This window comes from Manis javanica, chromosome 9, assembly GCF_040802235.1.
Source record: "Manis javanica isolate MJ-LG chromosome 9, MJ_LKY, whole genome shotgun sequence".
Lineage (NCBI taxonomy): Eukaryota > Metazoa > Chordata > Mammalia > Pholidota > Manidae > Manis > Manis javanica.
This window is the reverse complement of record NC_133164.1, coordinates 43,724,168-43,746,094: the sequence shown is the minus strand read 5'-3', so window position 1 is coordinate 43,746,094 and position 21,927 is coordinate 43,724,168. Positions and strand designations below refer to the sequence as shown.

The following is a 21,927-nucleotide window of genomic DNA, read 5'->3' as shown; positions in this document are numbered from 1 at the left end:
GAAATGGAACAATATCCACATTATAGGGGTACCAAAAGAAGAAGAGAGAGAAAAAGGGATAGAAAGTCTCTTTGAAGAAATAATTGCTGAAAACTTCCCCAAACTGGGGGAGGAAATAATCGAACAGACCACGGAAATACACAGAAGCCACAACAGAAAGGATCCAAGGAGGACAACACCAAGACACATAATAATTAAAATGGCAAAGATCAAAGACAAGGACAAAGTATTAAAGGCAGCCAGAGAGAAAAAAAAGGTCACCTACAAAGGAAAACCATCAGACTATCATCAGACTTCTCAACAGAAACCCTCCAGGCCAGAAGAGAATGGCATGATATACTTAATGCAATGAAACAGAAGGGCCTCGAAACCAAGACTACTGTATCCAGCACAAATATCATTTAAATATTAAGTAGGGATTAAACAATTCCCAGACAAGCAAAAGTTGAAGGAATTTGCCTCCCACAAACCACCTCTACAGGGCATCCAACAGGGACTGCTCTAGATGGGAGCACTCCTAAAAAGAGCACAGAACAAAACACCCAACATATGAAGAAGGGAGGAGGAGGAATAAGCAAGGAGAGAAATAAAGAATCATCAGACAGTGTTTATAATAGCTCAACAAGCGAGTTAAGTTAGACAGTAAGATAGTAAAGAAGCAAACCCTGAACCTTTGGTAACCACAAACTTGAAGCCTGCAATGGCAATAAGAACATACCTTTCAATAATCACCCTAAATGTAAATGTACTGAATGCACCAATCAAAAGACACAGAGTAATAGAATGGATAAAAAAGCAAGATCCATCCATATGCTGCTTACAAGAGACTCACCTCAAACCCAAAGACATGCACAGACTTAAAGTCAAGGGATGGAAAAAGATATTTCATGCAAACAACAGAGAGAAGAAAGCAGGTGTTGCAATTCTGGTATCAGACAAAACAGACTTCAAAATAAAGAAAGCAACAAAAGATAAAGAAGGACATTACATAATGATCAAAGGCTCAGTCCAACAAGAGGATATAACAATTATAATCATATATGCACCCAATACAGGAGCACCAACATATGTGAAACAAATACTAACAGAACTAAAGGAGGATATAGAATGCAATGCATTCATTCTGGGAGACTTCAACACACCACTCACTCCAAAGGACAGATCCACCAGACAGAAAATAAGTAAGGACACAGAGGCACTGAACAACACACTAGAACAGATGGACCTAATAAACATCTACAGAACTCTACATCCAAAAGCAACAGGATACACATTCTTCTCAAGGACACATGGAACATTCTCCAGAATAAACCACATACTAGGCCACAAAAAGAGCCTCAGTAAATTTCAAAAGATTGAAATCCTACCAACCAACTTTTCAGACCACAAAGGCATAAAACTAGAAATTAACTGTACAAAGAAAGCAAAAAGTCTCACAAACACATGGAGGCTTAACAAAACGCTCCTAAATAATCAATGGATCAATGACCAAATCAAAATGGAGATCCAGCAATATATGGAAACAAATGACAACAACAACACAAAGACCCAACTACTGTGGGATACAGCAAAAGCAGTCTTAAGAGGAAAGTATATAGCAATCCAGGCATATTTAAAGAAGGAAGAACAATCCCAAATGAATGGTCTAATGTCACATTTATCGAAGTTGGAAAAAGAAGAACAAATGAGGCCTAAGGTCAGCAGAAGGAGGGACATAATAAAGATCAGAGAAGAAATGAATAAAATTGAGAAGAATAAAACAATAGCAAAAATCAATGAAACCAAGAGCTGGTTCTTCAAGAAAATAAACAAAATAGATAAGCGTCTAGCCAGACTTATTACAAGGAAAAGAGAGTCAACAAAATCAACAGAATCAGAAACGAGAAAGGAAAAATCACGACGGACCCCACAGAAATACAAAGAATTATTAGAGAGTACTATGAAAACCTATATGCTAACAAGCTGGGAAACCTAGGAGAAAGGGACAACTTCCTAGAAAAACACAACCTTCCAAGACTAACCCAGAAAGAAACAGAAAATCTAAACAGACCAATTACCAGCAACGAAATGGAAGCGGTAATCAAAAACTACGAAAGAACAAAACCCCCAGGCCAGATGGATTTACCTCGGAATTTTATCAGACATACAGAGAAGACATAATACCCATTCTCCTTAAAGTTTTCCAAAAAATAGAAGAGGAGGGAATACTCCCAAACTCATTCTATGAAGCCAACATCACCCTAATGCCAAAACCAGGCAAAGACCCCACCAAAAAAGAAAACTACAGACCAATATCCCTGATGAACGTAGATGCAAAAATACTCAAAAAAATATTAGCAAACCAAATTCAAAAATTCATCAAAAGGATCGTACACCATGACCAAGTGGGATTCATCCCAGGGATGCAAGGATGGTACAACATTTGAAAATCCATCAACATCATCCACCACATCAACAAAAAGAAAGACAAAAACCACATGATCATCTCCATAGATGCTCAAAAAGCATTTGATAAAATTTAACATCCATTCATGATAAAAACTCTCAGCAAAATGGGTATAGAGGGCAAGTACCTCAACATAATAAAGGCCATATATGATAAACCCACAGCCAACATCATACTGAACAGCGAGAAGCTGAAAGCTTTTCCTCTGTGATTGGGAACAAGACAGGGATGCCCACCCTCCCCACTGTTATTTAACATAGTACTGGAGGTCCTAGCCACAGCAATTAGACAAAACAAAGAAATACAAGGAATCCAGATTGGTAAGGAAGAAGTTAAACTGTCACTATTTGCAGATGACATGATACTGTACATAAAAAACCCTAAAGACTCCACTCCAAAACTACTACAACTGATATCGGAATACAGTAAGGTTGCAGGATACAAAATTAACACACAGAAATCTGTGGCTTTCCTATACACTAACAATAAACTAACATAAAGAAAAGTCAGGAAGACAATTCCATTCACAATAGCATCAAAAAGAATAAAATACCTAGGAATAAACCTAACCAAGTAAGTGAATGACCTATACTCTGAAAACTATAAGATACTCTTAAGAGAAATTAAAGGAGACACTAATAAATGGAAACTCATCCCATGCTCTTGGCTAGGAAGAATTAATATCGTCAAAATGGCCATCTTGCCCAAAGCAATATACAGATTCGATGCAATCCCTATCAAATTACCAACAGCTTTCTTCAATGAACTGGAACAAATAGTTCAAAAATTCATATGGAAACACCAAAGACCCCGAATAGCTAAAGCAATCCTGAGAAGGAAGAATAAAGTGGGGGGGACCTCACTCCCCAACTTCAAGCTCTACTACAAAGCCACAGTAATCAAGACAACTTGGTACTGGCACAAGAACAGAGCCACAGACCAGTGGAACAGACTAGAGACTCCAAACATTAACCCAAGCATATACGGTCAACTAATATTTGATAAAGGGGCCATGGACATACAATGGGGAAATGACAGTCTCTTCAACAGATGGTGCTGGCAAAACTGGACAGCTACATGTAAGAGAATGATACTAGATCATTGTCTAACCCCATACACAAAAGTAAATTCGAAATGGATCAAAGACTTGAATCTAAGTCATGAAACCATAAAACTCTTAGAAAAAAACATAGGCAAAAATCTCTTAGACATAAACATAAGTGACCTCTTCTTGAACATATCTCCCCAGGCAAGGGAAACTAATGCAAAATGAACAAATGGGACTATATCAAGCTGAAAAGCTTCTGTACAGCAAAGGACACCATCAATAGAACAAAAAGATCCTACAGTATGGGAGAGTATATTCGAAAATGACAGATCCTATAAAGGGTTGACATCCAAAATATATAAAGAGCTCACACACTTCAACAAACAAAAAGCAAATAATCCAATTAAAAAATGGGCAGAGGAGCTGAATAGACAGTTCTCCAAAGAAGAAATTCAGATGGCCAACAGACACATGAAAAGATGCTCCACATCGCTTGTCATCAGAGAAATGCAAATTAAAACCACAATGAGATATTATCTCATACCAATAAGGATGGCTAACATCCAAAAGACAAATAACAACAAATGTTGGCAAGGTTGTGGAGGAGAAAGGGGAACCCTCCTACACTGCTGGTGGGAATGTAAATTAGCTCAACCATTATGGAAAGCAGTCTGGAGGTTCCTCAAAATGCTCAAAATAGAAATACCATTTGACCCAGGAATTCCACTTCTAGGAATTTACCCTAAGAATGCAGCACTTCAGTTTGAAAAAGACAGATGCACCCCTATGTTTATCGCTGCACTATTTACAATAGCTAAGATACGGAATCAACCTAAATGTCCATCAGTAGATGATTGGATATAGAAGATGTGATACATATACACAATGGAATATTACGCAGCCCTAAGAAAAAAACAAATCCTACCATTCGCAACAACATGGATGGAGCTAGAGGGTATTATGCTCAGTGAAATAAGCCTGGCAGAGAAAGACAAGTACCAAATGATCTCACTCATGTGTGGAGTATAAGAGCAAAAGAAAACTGAAGGAACAAAACATCAACAGACTCACAGAACCCAAGAATGGACTAATAGTTACCAAAGGGAAAGGGACTGGGGAGGACGGGTGGGAAGGGAGGGATAAGGGCAGGAAGAAAAGAAAGGGGGCATTACGATTAACATGTATAGGGTTGGGGGGGCACGGGAAGGGCTGTGCAACACAGAGAAGACAAGTAGTGATTCTACAGCATCTTACTATGTTGAAGGACAGTGACTGTGAACTTGGTGACAAGTAGTGATTTTACAGCATCTTACTATGTCAATGGACAGTGACTGTGAACGGGGATCTGGAGGGGACTTGGTGAAGGGAGGAGCCTAGTAAACATAATGTCCTTCATGTAATTGTTGATTAATGGTATCAAAAAAAAAAAACTACTAGGGACATGCCAAATGACTAGCAGCCAACTGAACAAGGTCCCACAGATCACAGATGGGACCATTTGAGCTTCACTATGAATAATAATTGTGATGCATAAATTCTTAATGATATGAAAATAATTGGTCACCTTCAGAGAATGATAGGGAGCTAACCCAGTGCCTTAAAAATTGGCAAATAAAGGAAAAAAACAAGCATTTACCCCTAAATTTCATATCTCATAAGGTAACCAGTATTTGAGAGGAAAGGTCTCTTTATATTGTATTCCTAATAAATGAAAATAAAATTACAGAATTTTAATTATAAATCAAACATGAAATACCTGCTAATGACAGAACATAATACTTCCTACCGTCTTGACAAAAGGATCAAACCTGAGTCTATTCAAGCCTCTGGATCTGGCTGCGACTTTGCAGCAAATAAAAAGGAAAGAGAAACATATTAACTTAACCATGAATATGCAACCAGCAAAATCCAGAGTGGCCTGGATAAAATAAAGAGATGCATAGGGAACCTGAAGATCAAACAACCTTTATAATATTCTAAATTTTTAAATATGAGCATGAATAAATCTGGTGTCTGGTGATGAACTTTAACTATAATGAAACACAAGGAAGTAGTTCCATAAAAGTCAAAGTAGTGATGACTTTTAGGGGGAAAAGAGTGGTTGAAGCAGGGTAGAGAGAGCTTTCCAGAGTGGCTGGCAAGGTTCTATTTATCAATAGGCAGTGGGTGTTTTCCTTATCATAATTCATTAAGCTACATATTTGTTTTTTGGTGTTCTCTATATGTGTTTTATAATAAAAATGTTTTTAAAAAATCAAACACCCTGGTTTCTAGTTCTGGCTGCAGCACTAACTTAGGGATGTCACACATTCCCAAGGCCTTTCTTCATTGGAAAAATGTAGAGATGTTCTAAGATGTATTCCAGACCCAGTGTAAATAAAAAAAACTAACTATTAAAATGTCTGCTAAATAAAAGTGTAAGCCATCCTTAACAAAAATGTTAGAAAATCTTAACTCACCAAAACAATGCAATACAGCTTCCCCAAGATAACGTCTACCAAAAAAAATCTGGTGTAACAGTAATAACACACAGAGTAGTCAAAAGCTAAGACTGTCTGAACTTACTTTTTGCACTATTTCGTTTTCCACTTCAATGAATCCCAAGGACAGAGGTCCCAGTTTACCTTATCTATCTGGAAGGCTGTCTGATATTAAAAGGATTTGAAATAATTTTGTATTACATTGAGGATAAGAGGCTTTACCAACCATATTTATTTCCTTGGGAGTCGGGGGAAACTATTATATTATACCAGTTAGGAAATGGTAATAAATCCAGGAACCATGAAATTAGAAACAATGCTTTTTGCACATCAAGATGATTAACCCCTATTAAGGATTTCTTTTAAGTATGTGTAGAATGTATTCTATTTAGGAATAAGAACTGAGAAGCTGTCTCTTAAGACCAAACTAAACTAAAAGAGAGGTTGACATTTACTGCTACCAACTAAGAAGTCCACTGAATCAGCCCATTAAAACTTTAGAACCAGGCATACCCTTCTCCGGGCTAAGACCGGTTCTATTGGACATATATTTTCCAAAAACAGACCAGGTTCTTCTGTTACAGTAGCAAACATTCCCCTTTAATGGTTTCAAGTAGCCAATTTCCATAAAGAATTTCTCATTAGCTACAGTAAGCCACTTACACACTCATTTTGACCTTACACACAAACCAGCACTGAACCCACAGTGGCGGCTTAATAACAGTTTTATTGATAAATGTTTACCATGCCTCATCTTTAAATTCTAACAACTCCTCGTCTTTTGCATTAATGTTACACTGATAGACATCTAGTGATGACGTTCATCCCATACATCTCAGTAGTTCTCATTCTTCACTGTAAAATGGAGTCACTAAGAGAGCTTTTACCAAATACTCATGCCTGGGTCCCATTTGCAGGAATTCTGACTTAATTGTTCAATGGTGGGGGCCCAGACACGGAGATTTTTAACATTCCCCAGATGATTCTAATGGATATCAAGGTTGAGAGCCATTGTTCCTGACCACTTTTACCTCATTTCATCAATTACCTCCCCCCTTCACTCACTGAGGAACAACTGTACCTACATGGCACTTCGCTCAATTTTTCACTTATTCCTTCATAGCTGGTCCTTCTTTCAAAAGGTTCATTCCATATGGATATTTTCTCATCTCTTTCATCTCTACTGTAATTTCCTGCCTTCTCTCTCTGGCACTTTCAAAGTTTTCACTATTTTTGTAGTTATTAGACACATCAGTTTAATTATATACATAAAAATCTAAAAAGTAAACAAGAGATAGCAAAATATCTTAGACCAAGAAACAACTCAATGACTAAGATAGAAAAAAACCTCAGAAGACCTTTAATGTCACAACTGGTTTAAGCATCAATGACCACATCTGGCTCTTAAATTCTAGTTTTACCAGTAAATAAGTGTTTCTATATCTAACGAGTCTTTTAAAAAACTGCTTTAAGTATTTTAACTAACTATAAGATTTTTAAGAGACCAAAAATATGCATTCTAACTTGAACCTAATATAATTTCTTTCTGTAAAAAAGAAAATATGACCACTTTCTTCATGATCATCTCCTGCCTAAACAAAAACACACTACAATAATAGCAGAGAACATTAAACTTCACTGGTGCTGCCAAGAAACGACGCATAAGGAAGCCGGATGAGTCTGAGCTATTGGAAGAGAATTTTAATTGTACATAAATAAAACCTGTCCTATATAGGCACAAATGGAAATTAAAGTGCCAGTTAGATTATTAAGAAATACTCTTCACAAGAAACTGGTTCATTGCCCCGAGGCTCCGAAATTTTCTCACAGTCAGCAAGCAGAAGAGCTAGAGACAAATAGGCAAAGTGTATCGTAAGCAAGGGCATTGTTGATAAATAGGTAAGTGTCTAATACCAAGTACCAGCCACAAATTTTTACTAAGCTGTTATGTTACAAGGGTGCTTTGATCAAATCCCTAACCTGAAACTGAAGCCAAAAAAATAATCCATGTTCATTTTAACTAGCAAGAGTTTGACTGGTTCATCATCTAAATTTCCAGTGGTTAAATACAAACCTTTTAAATAATAACAACAAAAAGTGACAGAAAATAAACAATTTGATTTACTTATATCTGACAATGTTTTCCAAAGTTAACATATGAAGTAAGCTCTAAGAAAAATAGACACTGAAGGAGTCAATGATATTACAGCATTAACAAATCAGTGCCAGAACAAATGACCTCTAGATTTTCTACCTAGAGAAAATACACACAAATCTGAACATACGACTAACATTTTTCTCAAAACATTTTTGTCTGATAAAAGTATGCATAGATATGTCTTCCCACTTGAGAAGATCTTGCCCACTGAGCTAGAAAAAAAATAGTACCAATGTTTAAGCATTTTACCCAAACCTAATGGTACAGCCAAAAAAAAAAAACAACTATGTGCTGACAGGTCGCATCAGTTGTAATCTGTATAGTAAGTGGTCTGGACAATCCCATCATCCTGTATATGAATAGAAGCTGGAAGAGGCTCCAAAAGACTGATGAGCAAGTCCTCATCTCCACTGAAGGTTCTAGAAGGCATAACAAATGAATTACAATGTACAGCAAACAGCAGAACTTCCCTCACAACTGCCTCTCACTGCCTCTCCATGACACCCCCCTACCCACACAAAGAACTAGACATCTTCCTGGTTCCCCAGTCCTTTTTTTCAAACTGGACCTCACTGACTGTCCTCTTCACTCCCTCATCCTCTCTGAGCCTCTCCTCCTTCCAGGGGTTACTGTTCACTTTCTGGAATGTAGGTTTTTGGCTTTTCAGGACTTCTCCAGCTTTATATTGCCACAGACTACCCTGAAAAAGCCGAAAGTGGAACAAATAGAAGGTTCTTTCTTCCTAACAGATGGGAAAAGTAGAGTGGACATTTGTATCAATCCTTTGTGATGGGCGGGGTGGGGGTGGCGGGGTGGGGGAGAAGTATCTTATTGATCCTCCTCTCTACAGATAACCTTTTTAGCACATTCTTTAGTTGTATAAATTAATCCATGGTTTTGTGTTAACCCTGTGATGGAAGACTTTCATATTACCCAGATATAGTATACAAACCAGCTCACCCTGCCCTGTTTACAACTCAAATCCCCACAAGGCAATAAACACCAACATAAACACTTGTATCACAGAAACAGGGTATGGTACAAGCAAAACCAAGAAGAAAAGGAAACATGGAGGCAACAACTCCATTAGGATTTATCTTATCTCCTAAGCTTGCTTTGTACCTAAGAATCTTGACCACAAAAATCATTGTTGAACACTATATCTGAAGGATTTTTAGATATATAAATATATATATAAGAATTTTAAAGGAAGAAAAGAATTAAAAATAATTGAGCCACAATAAAGAGTGACAACTATATTCAAAACCTAAGCAGTTGGTTAAGCATAATTAAATATGTTTATATGGTAGATTTGTATATTAAATTCTAGTTACCTTCCATTTAGAAAATAAGAAAAATTCTTATGCAACTAAAGCTCAAGAGATCCTCAGTTCTGTTCCAGAATTTTTTTCTCACATGATTCAGGAACTGTGGTTTCTCTTCAGTTTGGACTATCATGTCACATTCTACTTTCTATGTCCTTATACTAATTAAAGAATAGTCTTACCTTCCAGCTAGTAATCAAACAAAAACAAAAGTCTGCATCATTCTTTTTAAGACATTTTCTCCAATAAACTTGCTGCTGATCATCTTAGGCATGTTGCTTACCAAAAATGGCCACGGGACTTTGTAGTACCCCCTCTTATCTATGCTCTTAAGATGCTCCTCTGGATGGAAAGAGCAATTTTCGGAGTATATTAGAGATAAAGAGAAATACTGCATAAGCAAAAGTGTCTCAGGATGCTTCCAGCAGCAAAAGCAAAAACCCAACTTAAAGCACCTTACGTATGAACACGCGTCAGTCACCTCACATCATGGAAGAGTCTGGAGCAGCACTCCTAAGGCCACAGCAGCAGCTCTATGATGCCACACGCCAAGCACCCCACGCTCCCTCACGACCACGTTGAATGGCAGAAGAGTGGCTTGCCTGCTCTGTATCCTTTTACGACAGAGGGAAACCCTTCTCAGAAGCCCCCAGGAGATCCGGCCGTCAAGTGTACTGGCCAAAACTGGATTGCATAGCCATACTCAGAGAAGAAAATATGAATCTGGCATTTTTAACCTCTAAATAGGATATCTGCTTAATAAAATTTTAATAATCTTTCCTAACTGAAGAAATTCAGTTACACTATTTGTCTAACCAAACTCAAACTCACTAAGGTCTTAGAAATAATCTAGTTTGATTGGTGGGTTTCCCCCCTTTTATAAAAACCAAGCTTATCTATTTTAGGGCTAGTTTGAGAGTTAACATTTAGACAGCATTTTCTCATCATCAACTGTAGGGTTCAATACTATTTTCCAAGAGACAGCATTAATGATTACCCATTAATGACTTGAGATTTGAAAAAGAATCTCAAAGCAAATACTAAAGCTAAAATGGTAACTAGAGTATATGTGACACTAACTCCCCACATCCTCTCCAGAACAACGGTCTATGACTTTTGAATGTTCTTCTCAGAGAAACTTTTTCAGAACTCATTAACCTAAATGCACTCACATGACAAAGACCATATCCTAGACATGTTTCTACTTCCAAAGCAAAAATAGATGACTGGTCAGCTTGAACTTTCTACAAAGTTAACCATCTGCCAAATTATTCAGAACCCTCCTAGGAAAAGCCATGGTGTTCCACGTGCTAATTAAATGAGTCAATGCTTTAATCATACTTCACATAACTAATCTATTTCAATCCTGATCATCTAATTAGCTAATTCCAGTCAATGAATTCTAACCTTAGTCCAAAATTATTAGAAGATTAACGTTTAAAATCAGTGAATGCAAACTGAAATAGAACCACTATAATGAAGTTAAAAATGGTTTGTTCTTCTATTAAAAAGTCTGTTTATATAAAACTGAAGAATTAAAATGCACTATTTTGCCAAGGATTTCTATACCAGCTCTAACCAATGCAGTGTCTCTTGTAATTACATTAAGTGAATTTATTCTCATTAGATATAAAATTCCCTAACAGGGTAGTCTGATGACACTATAAAATACAGTCATACCCATAAACATTAGCGACTTCTTCATGAACCTACCTCCCCGGGCAAGGAAAACAAAAGCAAAAATGAACAAGTGGAACTATATCAAGCTGAAAAGCTTCTGTACAGCAAAGGACACCATCAATGGAACAAAAATGTGCCCTACAGTATGGGAGAATATATTCATAAATGACACATCCAATAAAGGGTTGACATCCAAAATATAGAAAGAGCTCATGCACCTCAATAAACAAAAAGCAAATAATCCAATTAAAAAATGGGCAGAGGAGCTGAATAGACAGTTCTCCAAAGAAGAAATTCAGATGGCCAACAGACACATGAAAAGATGCTCCACATCGCTAGTTATCAGAAAAATGCAAATTAAAACCACAATGAGATATCACCTCACACCAGTAACGATCGCCACCATCCAAAAGACAAACAACAACAAATGTTGGCGAGGTTGTGGAGGAAAAAGGGGAACCCTCCTACACTGCTGGTGGGAATGTAAATTAGTTCAACCATTGTGGAAAGCAGTATGGAAGTTCCTCAAAAAGCTCAAAATAGATATACGATTTGACCCAGGAATTCCACTTCTAGGAATTTACCCTAAGAATGCAGCAGCCCAGTTTGAAAAAGACAGATGCACCCCTATGTTTATCGCAGCACTATATACAATAGCCAAGAAATGGAAGCAACCTAAATGTCCATCAGTAGATGAATGGATAAAGACGTGGTATATATACGCAATGGAATATTATTCAGCCATAAGAAGAAAATAAATCCTACCATTTGCAACAACATGGATGAAGCTAGAGGGTATTATGCTCAGTGAAATAAGCCAGGCAGAGAAAGACAAGTACCAAATGATTTCACTCATATGTGGAGTATAAGAACAAAGAAAAACTGAAGGAACAAAACAGCAGCAGAATCACAGAACCCAAGAATGGACTAACAGTTAACAAAGGAAAAGGGACTGGGGAGGATGGGTGGGAAAGGAGGGGTAAGGGCAGGAAAAAAGAAAGGAGGCATTATGATTAGCATGTATAATGTGGAGAGTTGGGGGCGGCATGGGGAGGGCTGTACAACATGGTGAAGACAAGTAGTGATTCTATAGCATCTTACTACACTGATGGACAGTGACTGTAATGGGGTGTGGGGGAGGTGACTTGGTGAAGGGGAGAGCCTAGTAAACATAATGTTCTTCGTGTAATTGTAGATTAATGATAACAAAATTAAAAAATAAAAAATAAAAAAAAACAGTCATACCATCTCCACTCCTCCTTTTTTTCCCATATCACATTACACCTCCTATTACATGTTTATGTTTTTCTGTTACATGTGTCCTGTGTTGTTCCACAGAACACAATGAGAGACTTTCTTGGGACTCCATCTGCAGGGCCTAAAATAGTGCCTGACATACAGACAACAAATATGTTCAGTGAACAAATTAATGTCCCAGAAATGTAGACTTACTGACAGTGAAGTTGTATTCAGTTGTAGTATATTTACTTATATTTTTAATTATGGTGTAATGATGTCAACAGCAAGAACAAGAAACAAATCACCAAAAGAATCATCATAATAATTGTTATTACTACCACAGCTACCGTAAGAAGCAGCCACCAGATATAAATTCTGTTATGTCCCAATCATGGAATAAACAAACAACAAGTCTGTGATATAGGTATTAATCCCATCTTTGGGATGAGGAAATTATAGATCAGAGAGCTAAAATAAGATGTCCAAGATCAAACAAAGGGTAAGTAAATTGATCCAAAACACAGAGCTCTGACTCCTAAATCTCTAAGGCTAATTTGTGATGTCTAAGAAATAGTGGACTAATCAACTCATATCACAAGAGCAAATACACAGCCCATGTCTATAAAGAGCTGGAAGCACAGTACTCGGTGGTTTCTACAACTGAACATTGGGCTGACAAAACGTAAGACATGTTTAAAAATTAAACATCACTTGAGTTTTTCTTCCAAAAAAAAATACCTCAGAGTCACTGACTGGTCTAGGAGATAAATGGAGTTAAAAGTATCAATAACTTAGATTCTTGTCTCCTGGCCTTAAGTTAAAGTATCCAGTGATAACTACAGTGTGTTATTTTTCTCCAGCCCAATTCTATTTTAAGTCCAGCCAAAAAAATTTTCTACCATCGTTCTACTGACCACTCCTTCATTAGCTTCCATTTCCTACTTTTCCATCTAATCCATTCATTCACAATTTTTATATAACTGGTCGAGCTCATTTGTTGTTTCATGAAATGAATATAACTGATTCTGTGTGCCAGTCATGGTTTCTTAGTCATTAAGTCATTACTTCCATCCACACATTTCATGCTTCCTGGGGAAACTGGCACTCACGTGGAGGCTTAATGCTCGCTTCAAATGTCTACATTTATAATCTGTTACAGAATAATTTTATCCATAGGGAAATTCACATTAAAGATATGCCTCTAAGACACTATTATGCATCCTGATTCAAGCAGTTAAAGAGTACAATCAGCCTCACTTTTCTATAATATAAATATTATCCCAATTTAGAAGTGACATTAAAAATCAATAACCACTTTAATTCACAAACAAGGAAAAATGCCTTAGAGTGAGAAGACCACACAGTGTTTCTCAGCAATGTTGAGTAGCTAAAAACAAAAGCAGTTTAAGAGCCAAGATGAGAAATATTTTTAAACATTATAATACTGTCCCTTTATACATTCAAAAGCCCTCTGATCACAGCTGCCCACAAACTTAAGCACTTCATTAGACAAATGCACTGTTTTCCATCCTACTACACGTTTCTGCAGTATTTGTCAACTTGACGATTTTTACTTACTGTCTTGGAAGCAGTATGAATGTACTGCATCACCATTTCTTTTTTGATAGCAAAGTCCTTTTCCCGCAATGGTGTCTTCTTATCTTCATTTAAATTCATATCTTCCTGGAAAACACAATTAAAAGGCCTCATTTTAGAATCTAAGTAAAGCAGCAATTTTACACCAACTATGAAAGGAAAAAAAAAATCAATAATTTGTGACGGAGCAGCATTGTTTTGGAATGATTTACATGTAGTTCTGTCTGAGAAAAAGAGAGAGAGAAGAACTAGAGAGACAGAGAAGGTATTCAAATCATTTTCACAGGTAAAACACTTACAAGGTAATCTTTTTAAATGCACAGCAGGCTAGTAAAAATTTTATTCATATCACTATTGATAATTAGTTGAAGATTACCACCTTTCATAAGGTCATTAGGATTCTCAATTTCAAAATATATATGTATTATTTTTTTATAACAGCCGCCACTGAAGCTCTCTTGCACGGTTTTTAAAGAACTGTTCCATGTGTCAAAAATTGAATGGTACATGAGCCAACAACCTTCCAGGTTTTGATAGCTTATATCAAATACCTAGAACTGGTCACAGCAAAAACAATGGACACTCTGTAGTTTTGATTGTCTCTCCTTCACCCCTGTCAAAAATATTTACTTGATTTGTTCAGTGTTCTAAGTCATGTAAAAGTCTCACTCATAAAAAGGGGTAATGCCTAAAAATGTAACATTCCTAAACAGTACCAATCAAAATAAGGGTGTAAGTAACCTGGATCTTGCTACAGGCTGAATTCTGACTAAATATACTACAAGTATATATGAATTGCTACCAGGATCTATCAATGAAATTGCTTTAGAAAAAGGTTGTTCTGGCAAAGGAAAGGGAGAGTAAGGTAAGACAGAAATGGCTAAAGAAGGGCAGCTCAAATAGGTTTCCTCCTGATCTTAGCCCTGGGTCATTTGTGATATGCAATGTAAAACACCTGAGTATATATAAACTGCATATCCGGGCGGGAAACAGGTCCATAAAAATCAGGACTTTGGATCACTGATGGAGCCCAGCAGGCTAAATCTCTTCTAAGTTGTTTAAGGGTGCTGCAGTTCATCAAACACTGCAGTTTATGCCTTTAGCTGACTCAGTTTTTGGCTACCAAACCCTTCAAGCACTTCAAAGTCAAAATTCCCTTCATTTCACCTTGATATAAATATTTAACATCTTAAAAGTTATTCCATTTGACATTCCAATAAAAGGTAGTAATTAGTAATGTCACTCCTGGCTGTTCTAGTTAGAAATATCCTATCAAGTGAATAATGGTTTGTTTTGTATCACTTTTTTCTCCCAGCCAGTGACTCTCAGTGAGCCTTACAAGCACTTAGGAAGCATTATGGAAATGGACTAATCCTAGAGTAAGAATCTGTCCCATGTTCCAAAAAAAGATGAATATATCCTCAGAGAGAGACAGAATCATAATAATCTAAGCCTACAGATTTTAACTGAATGAAATTAAATGGAAAATGGAATTAATATGCAAATTGCTACAGATTAAAAACTTTGTACTGTGTGGTTTTAGTATATACTAAATTTTCCAAACAAACAACTACTCCGTAAATTATAGAAACACTGTGAGTTTTTTGTTTTATTTTTGGTCAGCCTTATCATCAATTATGCTCCATTTCTGAAGTTTAGATATCCTGGGACAATACAGCTACAGTATCTGAAACACCAGAACAGCACAACTGTATCAGCCTATAATGTAACCACTGAACTCAAAGTGGCATGAGGCAAAGATTCAACAATGTGACTTTTCTGTACCTTCTTGAGGAGTCATGGCCAATTTTTTATACTGACATACATATTGTCTTATTATACAGTACAGTAAAGCATTATGTTGGCTTTTTAATAAAGAGTATAGAGAGTTTATATTATCTACAAAGAATGCCACTGGAAGAAAGTGATGGGGAAGGTAGGGAATAATTGTTATAAAAGGTTCAGGGACCCAAGAGCCCTGAGAACCTGCATTTTAAATTATCCTCTGTATTTTCATTTTATTTCAAATCTTATTTATGGCCAAATAATTTCCAGACTCTTTAAGCAGCAAATTAAATGCTTATTCAATACATAATACTAAAAAAAACAGAAAGCCCATTTGTCATGGCTGAAATCAAAATTTCACAGTTGTAAAGTCGAAAGAAAGAAAGGCTATTCCTTTACTTCTTGGAAAGTTATCTTCAAAATGACATGAGCTCGAGGGCGGAGCCAAGATGGCAGCGTGAATAGAGCAGCAGAAATCTCCTCACAAAACCACATAGAATTATGAAAATATAACAAAGACAACTTCCTAAAATAGAGACCAGAGGACACAGGACAACATCCAGACCACATCCACACCTGTAAGAACCCAGCGCCTCGTGAAGTGGGTAAGATACAAGTCCCGGACCGGCAGGACACGAGCGCCCCTACCCCTGGGTCCCGGCTGGTGGAAAAAAACTGGAGCAGTTTTTTCCTTTTTTTTTGGCAAGTGCTTTTTGAAAGCCTTAAAGGGACAGGGACCCCAATACTAGGGAAACAGGGCAGTAAGGCCGGTGAGCAGGTGCCAGACACCGGCGCCTGAGGACAAAGAATATCATGCGTTTTTCCCTTTTTTTTGGCAAGTGCTTTTTGGAAGCCTTAAAGGGACAGGGACCCCAATATGAGGGAAACAGGGCAGCAAGACCGGTGAGCAGGTGCCTGAGACCAGTGGACAAAGAAAATCGTGCGTTTTTCCCATTTTTTTTTTTGGCAACTGCTTTTTTGAAGCCTTAAAGGGATAGGGATCCCAATAGTACGGAAACATGGCAGCAAGACCGGTGAGCAGGTGCCTAAGACTGGCACATGAGGACAAAGAAAATCACGCATTTTTCCCTTTTTTTTGGCGAGTGCTTTTGGGAAGCCTTAAGGGGGCAGGGACCGCAATAATAGGGAAACAGGGCAGCAAGACCGATGAGCGGGTGCCTGAGACCGGCGCCTGAGGACAAACAATATCGCGCGTTTATCCCTTTTCTTTTTTTGGCGAGTGCTTTCTGGAAGCCTTAAAGGGACAGTGACCCCAATACTAGGGAAACAAGGCAGCAAGACCGGTGAGCAGGTGCCTGAGACTGGCACCTGAGGACAAAGAAAAACACGCTTTTTTTCCATTGTTTTTTTTTTCCTCTTTCGTTGTTGTGTTGTTGTTTTGGTTTGGAGAATGCTTTTTGGAAGTCTTAAAGGGACGGGACAGGACACTTAGCCTAGAGGCAGGGAATCTGGGAATCTCTGGGCACTCTAAGCCCCTGGGCAACAGGGAGCACGGAGGCCCATTACAGAGATAGATAGCCTCCCGGCTGCTCCCCATCCAACGAGGCTCCACCATTTTGGAGGAGCGGCCCCAGCCAGGCCATGCCCACAGCAACAGCTGAGATAAACTCCAAACCAACCGGGCAGGTAGCTGAAGCCCTGTCTGCGCACAGCTGCCAAGCATAAGCCGCTAGAGGTTGCTATTCTCCCAGGAGAGGAAGGCCAAAAACCAACAAGAAGGAAAGCTCTTCCAGCTGTCACTCGTACCAGCTCTGCAAACTATCTCTATCACGATGAAAAGGCAAAACTACAGGCAGACAAAGATCACAGAGACAACACCTGAGAAGGAGACAGACCTAACCAGTCCTCCTGAAAAAGAATTCAAAATAAAAATCATGAACATGCTGACAGAGATGCAGAGAAAAATGCAAGAGCAATGGGATGAAGTCCGGAGGGAGATCACAGATGTCAGGAAGGAGATCACAGAAGTGAAACAATCCCTGGAAGGATTTATAAGTAGAATGGATAAGATGCAAGAGGCCATTGAAGGAATAGAAACCAGAGAACAGGAACATATAGAAACTGACATAGAGAGAGATAGAAGGATCTCCAGGAACGAAACAACATTAATAGAACTATGTGACCAATCCAAAAGGAATGATATTCGTATTATAGGGGTACCAGAAGAAGAAGAAAGAGGAAAAGTGATAGAAAGTCTCTTTGAAGAAATAATTGCTGAAAACTTCTCCACAGAGTCTACAGGCACACACCTGATCATCTACAATTGCTCTCTTACAACACTAAACTATGTTTTCTACCTTTATCTTGCATCTACCTACCACTTCAGCAGTTTATTAAAAACAAAAATAATAATAAAGGGAGAAATGTGGGATCCACATATAAATCAAGTATAAAAATCAAACGAATATTCATATTTGACCTGATTGTTTATAGTTCATAATGCGTGATCAAAACCAAAAGTTTCTGTGATGACTGCCCTTGTACTGTTCACCATGTAAGGACTTATTCGCTGTGTAGGAATTTGTTCACCATGTAAGAACTTGTTCGTTATGCTTCAGAAGATTGGAGACTGAAGAGAACTAGGCTTGAGATGGATTAATGATTGTGCATTGAGCATTGACCCCCCTATACAGAATTTTATTGTTGTTAACAACCATTTGGTCAATAAATATGAGAGACGCCCTCTCAAAAAAAAAAAAATGACGAGCTCATACACAAAACTGGTATATCTGGAATTCAGGAAGAGATACACAGTTCTCCCAAACTCTTTCCTACCACCTCTCTTGTGTAAATATGGCATTCAGTTTGAGAGTGTGATCATCACTCAGTCTAAGCTCCATACATTATAGACTAAAAAACAGTGGCTCACAGAAATGAAGCGACTTTTCAGAGCTAGCTGGTTTTAGAAACTCAAGAACTGGAGCCCAGACTCCCAGCCTAGTTGCAGCTTCTGGGTAATTATACTGGGTCCCTTGTGAGCAAGTGGCCGATTTTCATGGTATTTAGTTTACATCTGCTCAAAATTATCATATCATATCTACATTGTCTTAGGTCGGGTTCCCTAGAGGCAGAGCCTGACATGGGGATTCCGGTGCAGGGGATTATTGGAAGGGATGCTTTCAGGGAGTCAAGGAAGTAAAACAGGACAGCGGAAAGAGATATTCAAAACTGTGGCCTCAGCCTGAATGGCACTGATGTGAGTACCACTTGGAGGTAGAGGCCGGCCGCAAAACCCCCAAATCAGTCAGTCAGTAGTAGCTGCAGGACCCCAGTTCTGTGAAGCCAAATCTCTGGGTAAGAGGTCAGCAGTAAGCCACTAGGAGTCAACACTCACCACCTGGGGTATGTGTGCAACCCCCCATGGTGAAGGGGTCTTGAATGGCACAAACAGCAACCACTACACCACTGGAAAACAACTTAATATTATAATAAGGCTCCTTTCTAAGCAGAAATTAATACCTAAATCCACAAATATGGCCTACACAAGCAATACAAATTACTGTGTGTGCATTAACCAGTTCTTCCCCTCAAACATAGGTTGGGACAGCTACTACCCTACATAGGTACAAAATGATAATGCAGCTACCTACAGATTTCAAAATTGCCCTTAAATGCAGTTTACTTCAATAAATCAATACGTAGAAATATGCATGTAATTCATTAAATATATTATAAATAAAACACTTAACAGGAAATACATAGCACACCTAATTATATAAGGCCTGATGAGTAATTTGAATGAGGTTAACATTTCAGTGGATATGAGATAAATACCTATTCTTCAAATGGAAAAACCTTATCAGTTAGTTGGCTTTTTAGCTGATTTATCTCATTCAAAGATATTATTTTAGTAGTCAAACCAAAACTTTAGTTTCTGTCTGAAGGATAGCTCCTGTTTTTGTTGTTAAAGTTATATTAACATGCTAACATACATTATTAATTAACTAATTTATAGCACTACCTTCATATACATGTTTAGACAGTTTTGCCTGGAGAAACTGGGAGCTACAACATCAAAAAGTAATTTTACATTAATTACTTTCTAATTAAAAACTGTACTTAAGTTGAATCACTGTGTTTTACTATGCCAGTCTGAGGGGCACTAGGGATAGATTTTAGAAATACAGAGAAGAAATACTACAAAAAGAAACGCAAATTGAGGTACTATACAAAATAACCAAGCAGATTCTTCAAAAGTCTCAAGGTCACAGAAGATAGGGAAGGTGTCACTGATGAGAGGAGACTAAGGAGACGTGGCAAGTCAAATGCCAGGTGTGATCCTGGATTGGATCCTAGGACAGAAAAAGCACAAAACTGGCAAAATCTGAATAATGTCTGTAGTTTAGTTAGTATTGTACCAATGAAACTTTCTTTTAGTTTTAATAATTGCACTAAAGTTATACAAGATGTTGACATTAGAGGAAGTTGGGTGAAGGGTATGTAAGAGCTCTGCTTTTACAACTCTTAAGTCTAAGATTATTTCAAAATAAAGTTTTAAAAGACTGAATTTAATCATTGAATAAAATTCTGCTATAAAAAATAATTTGAAAAGAATGAGAAAAATGGGACATCTTCCTTTTTAAAAAAATACCTTGTTTAACTCCACTAAATAAAAAGACTTAAGTTTCTGGTGAATTTGGCTACAATAAATATACATAGACTTGCTGGAGGAGAGGGAAGTAAAGAAACTACTATCAAGACAAGTCCGAGGCTACTAAAAGGAACAGTTAAGACATAAATACCAAATTTCATTTTTTAAATCTATAAGTTCAGGAACCTTTGGAATTTTCTAAAAGCACATAGTTCAAGTTGCTCAAATTTCCTACCGTTTTTCATTCCATATCTGCTCTGTAAACCATCCTACTTACTATTTCTCCCCAAAAACCTTTCTACATCTTTTCACAAAGACCTAATATTCCGATGATCCTAAATAATGCCTGAGTTCTTGAGCCAGGCACTGGGCTAACACTTATAAGCACTATTTAATTGATTCTCACCAATAATGCTCTGGAGGTATGTAATAGCCTCTCTTCATTGATGAGAGGAAAGAGACTTAGGGAAATTGACCATAGTCCAATAACTTAGACTTGAGCTCAGGTCTCTTTCTATTATTATTTCCCTATTACTGATCTCCATCATCATTTAGAAATCTCACTTCCTTTGGAGCTGATACTATCTGACTTATCTGTGCTGCCAGCACCTCGTGATGACTCCTCTGCCACCCAATTGCCTTGCCACCCAGGCTTCTGCTTCCCTACCGCCAGCAATCTTCACTTCCACTTTCCTCCACCAGCCTTCATGACCACACCTAGACCTCTTCATACCTAAAAACTGTTCCACTGCAGGCATCATAATCCCCAAGCTCCTATTATCAGACCTTACTCTTCTATCTTTTTACTTCTTTCACTTCCAGGAACCACCTGTTTCTAACCTCAGTAAACCTCCAGTTTCTTAATCCTCTCCATTTTCTCCTAAAGCAGGCAAAATACTATGGTCCATCATTTCCTACATTTATGGGAAATCCTACCAGTCTCTTTCTAACATTCCCTAAGGTATTATTCTCAAACTTGCCATTCTCCATGAGCTATGAAACTACCACTTCTGCTTATCATTTTCAGGAGCCAAATTTCAATTTCCTCTGTGAAAAGAAAGCCATCATTCAATTTTGTTTCCTGTATTACCAATTTACTTGCACACTAATCTTTCTGTACCCATTCCTTCATCTATCCAGAGATAATACCATTCATTTATGCCTGCATCCTGTTTCACTTCCTAAAAGGACATTTCACAATTATCTTTTTTTCAATCCTGTTTCACTAAATTCTTCTCAGTTGGTTGTGTCTCAATATGCAAACATATTTATATATACATTTATTTATATATTTATATAACACAATATATAAACCCATTTAATCCTAAATGAATTAAAATTAAAAGAAAAAAAGCCCTCCTTCAACCCTAGCTCTCCTTTATGTAGGACTTTTTTACCACCTCAATTTTTTCTATACTTGCTGCCTCTTTTACACTGCATTGATCATGGTGGGTACTTTTTAAATATTTGTTTTTAAAAGATGAAACGGAAGTTCCCAAATATAAACTGCCAATTCTACTTTAGGACAAACATATAAAATTCAGGTAATTTCTGGGAG

At 37.6% G+C, this 21,927-nt stretch overlaps 1 protein-coding gene across 3 annotated transcripts in view; it reads right to left on the bottom strand.

Annotated features, from left to right (window-relative positions):
* Positions 1–21,927, bottom strand: part of DIAPH3 (diaphanous related formin 3) — a 573,382-nt gene that overhangs the window by 447,175 nt on the left and 104,280 nt on the right. For all 3 annotated transcript variants that reach the window (XM_037022985.2, XM_073212547.1, XM_037022986.2), the window contains one exon: positions 13,955–14,059. In XM_037022985.2, coding sequence (XP_036878880.2) covers positions 13,955–14,059 — 105 coding nt within the window. The remainder of the gene's footprint in view (positions 1–13,954; positions 14,060–21,927) is intronic.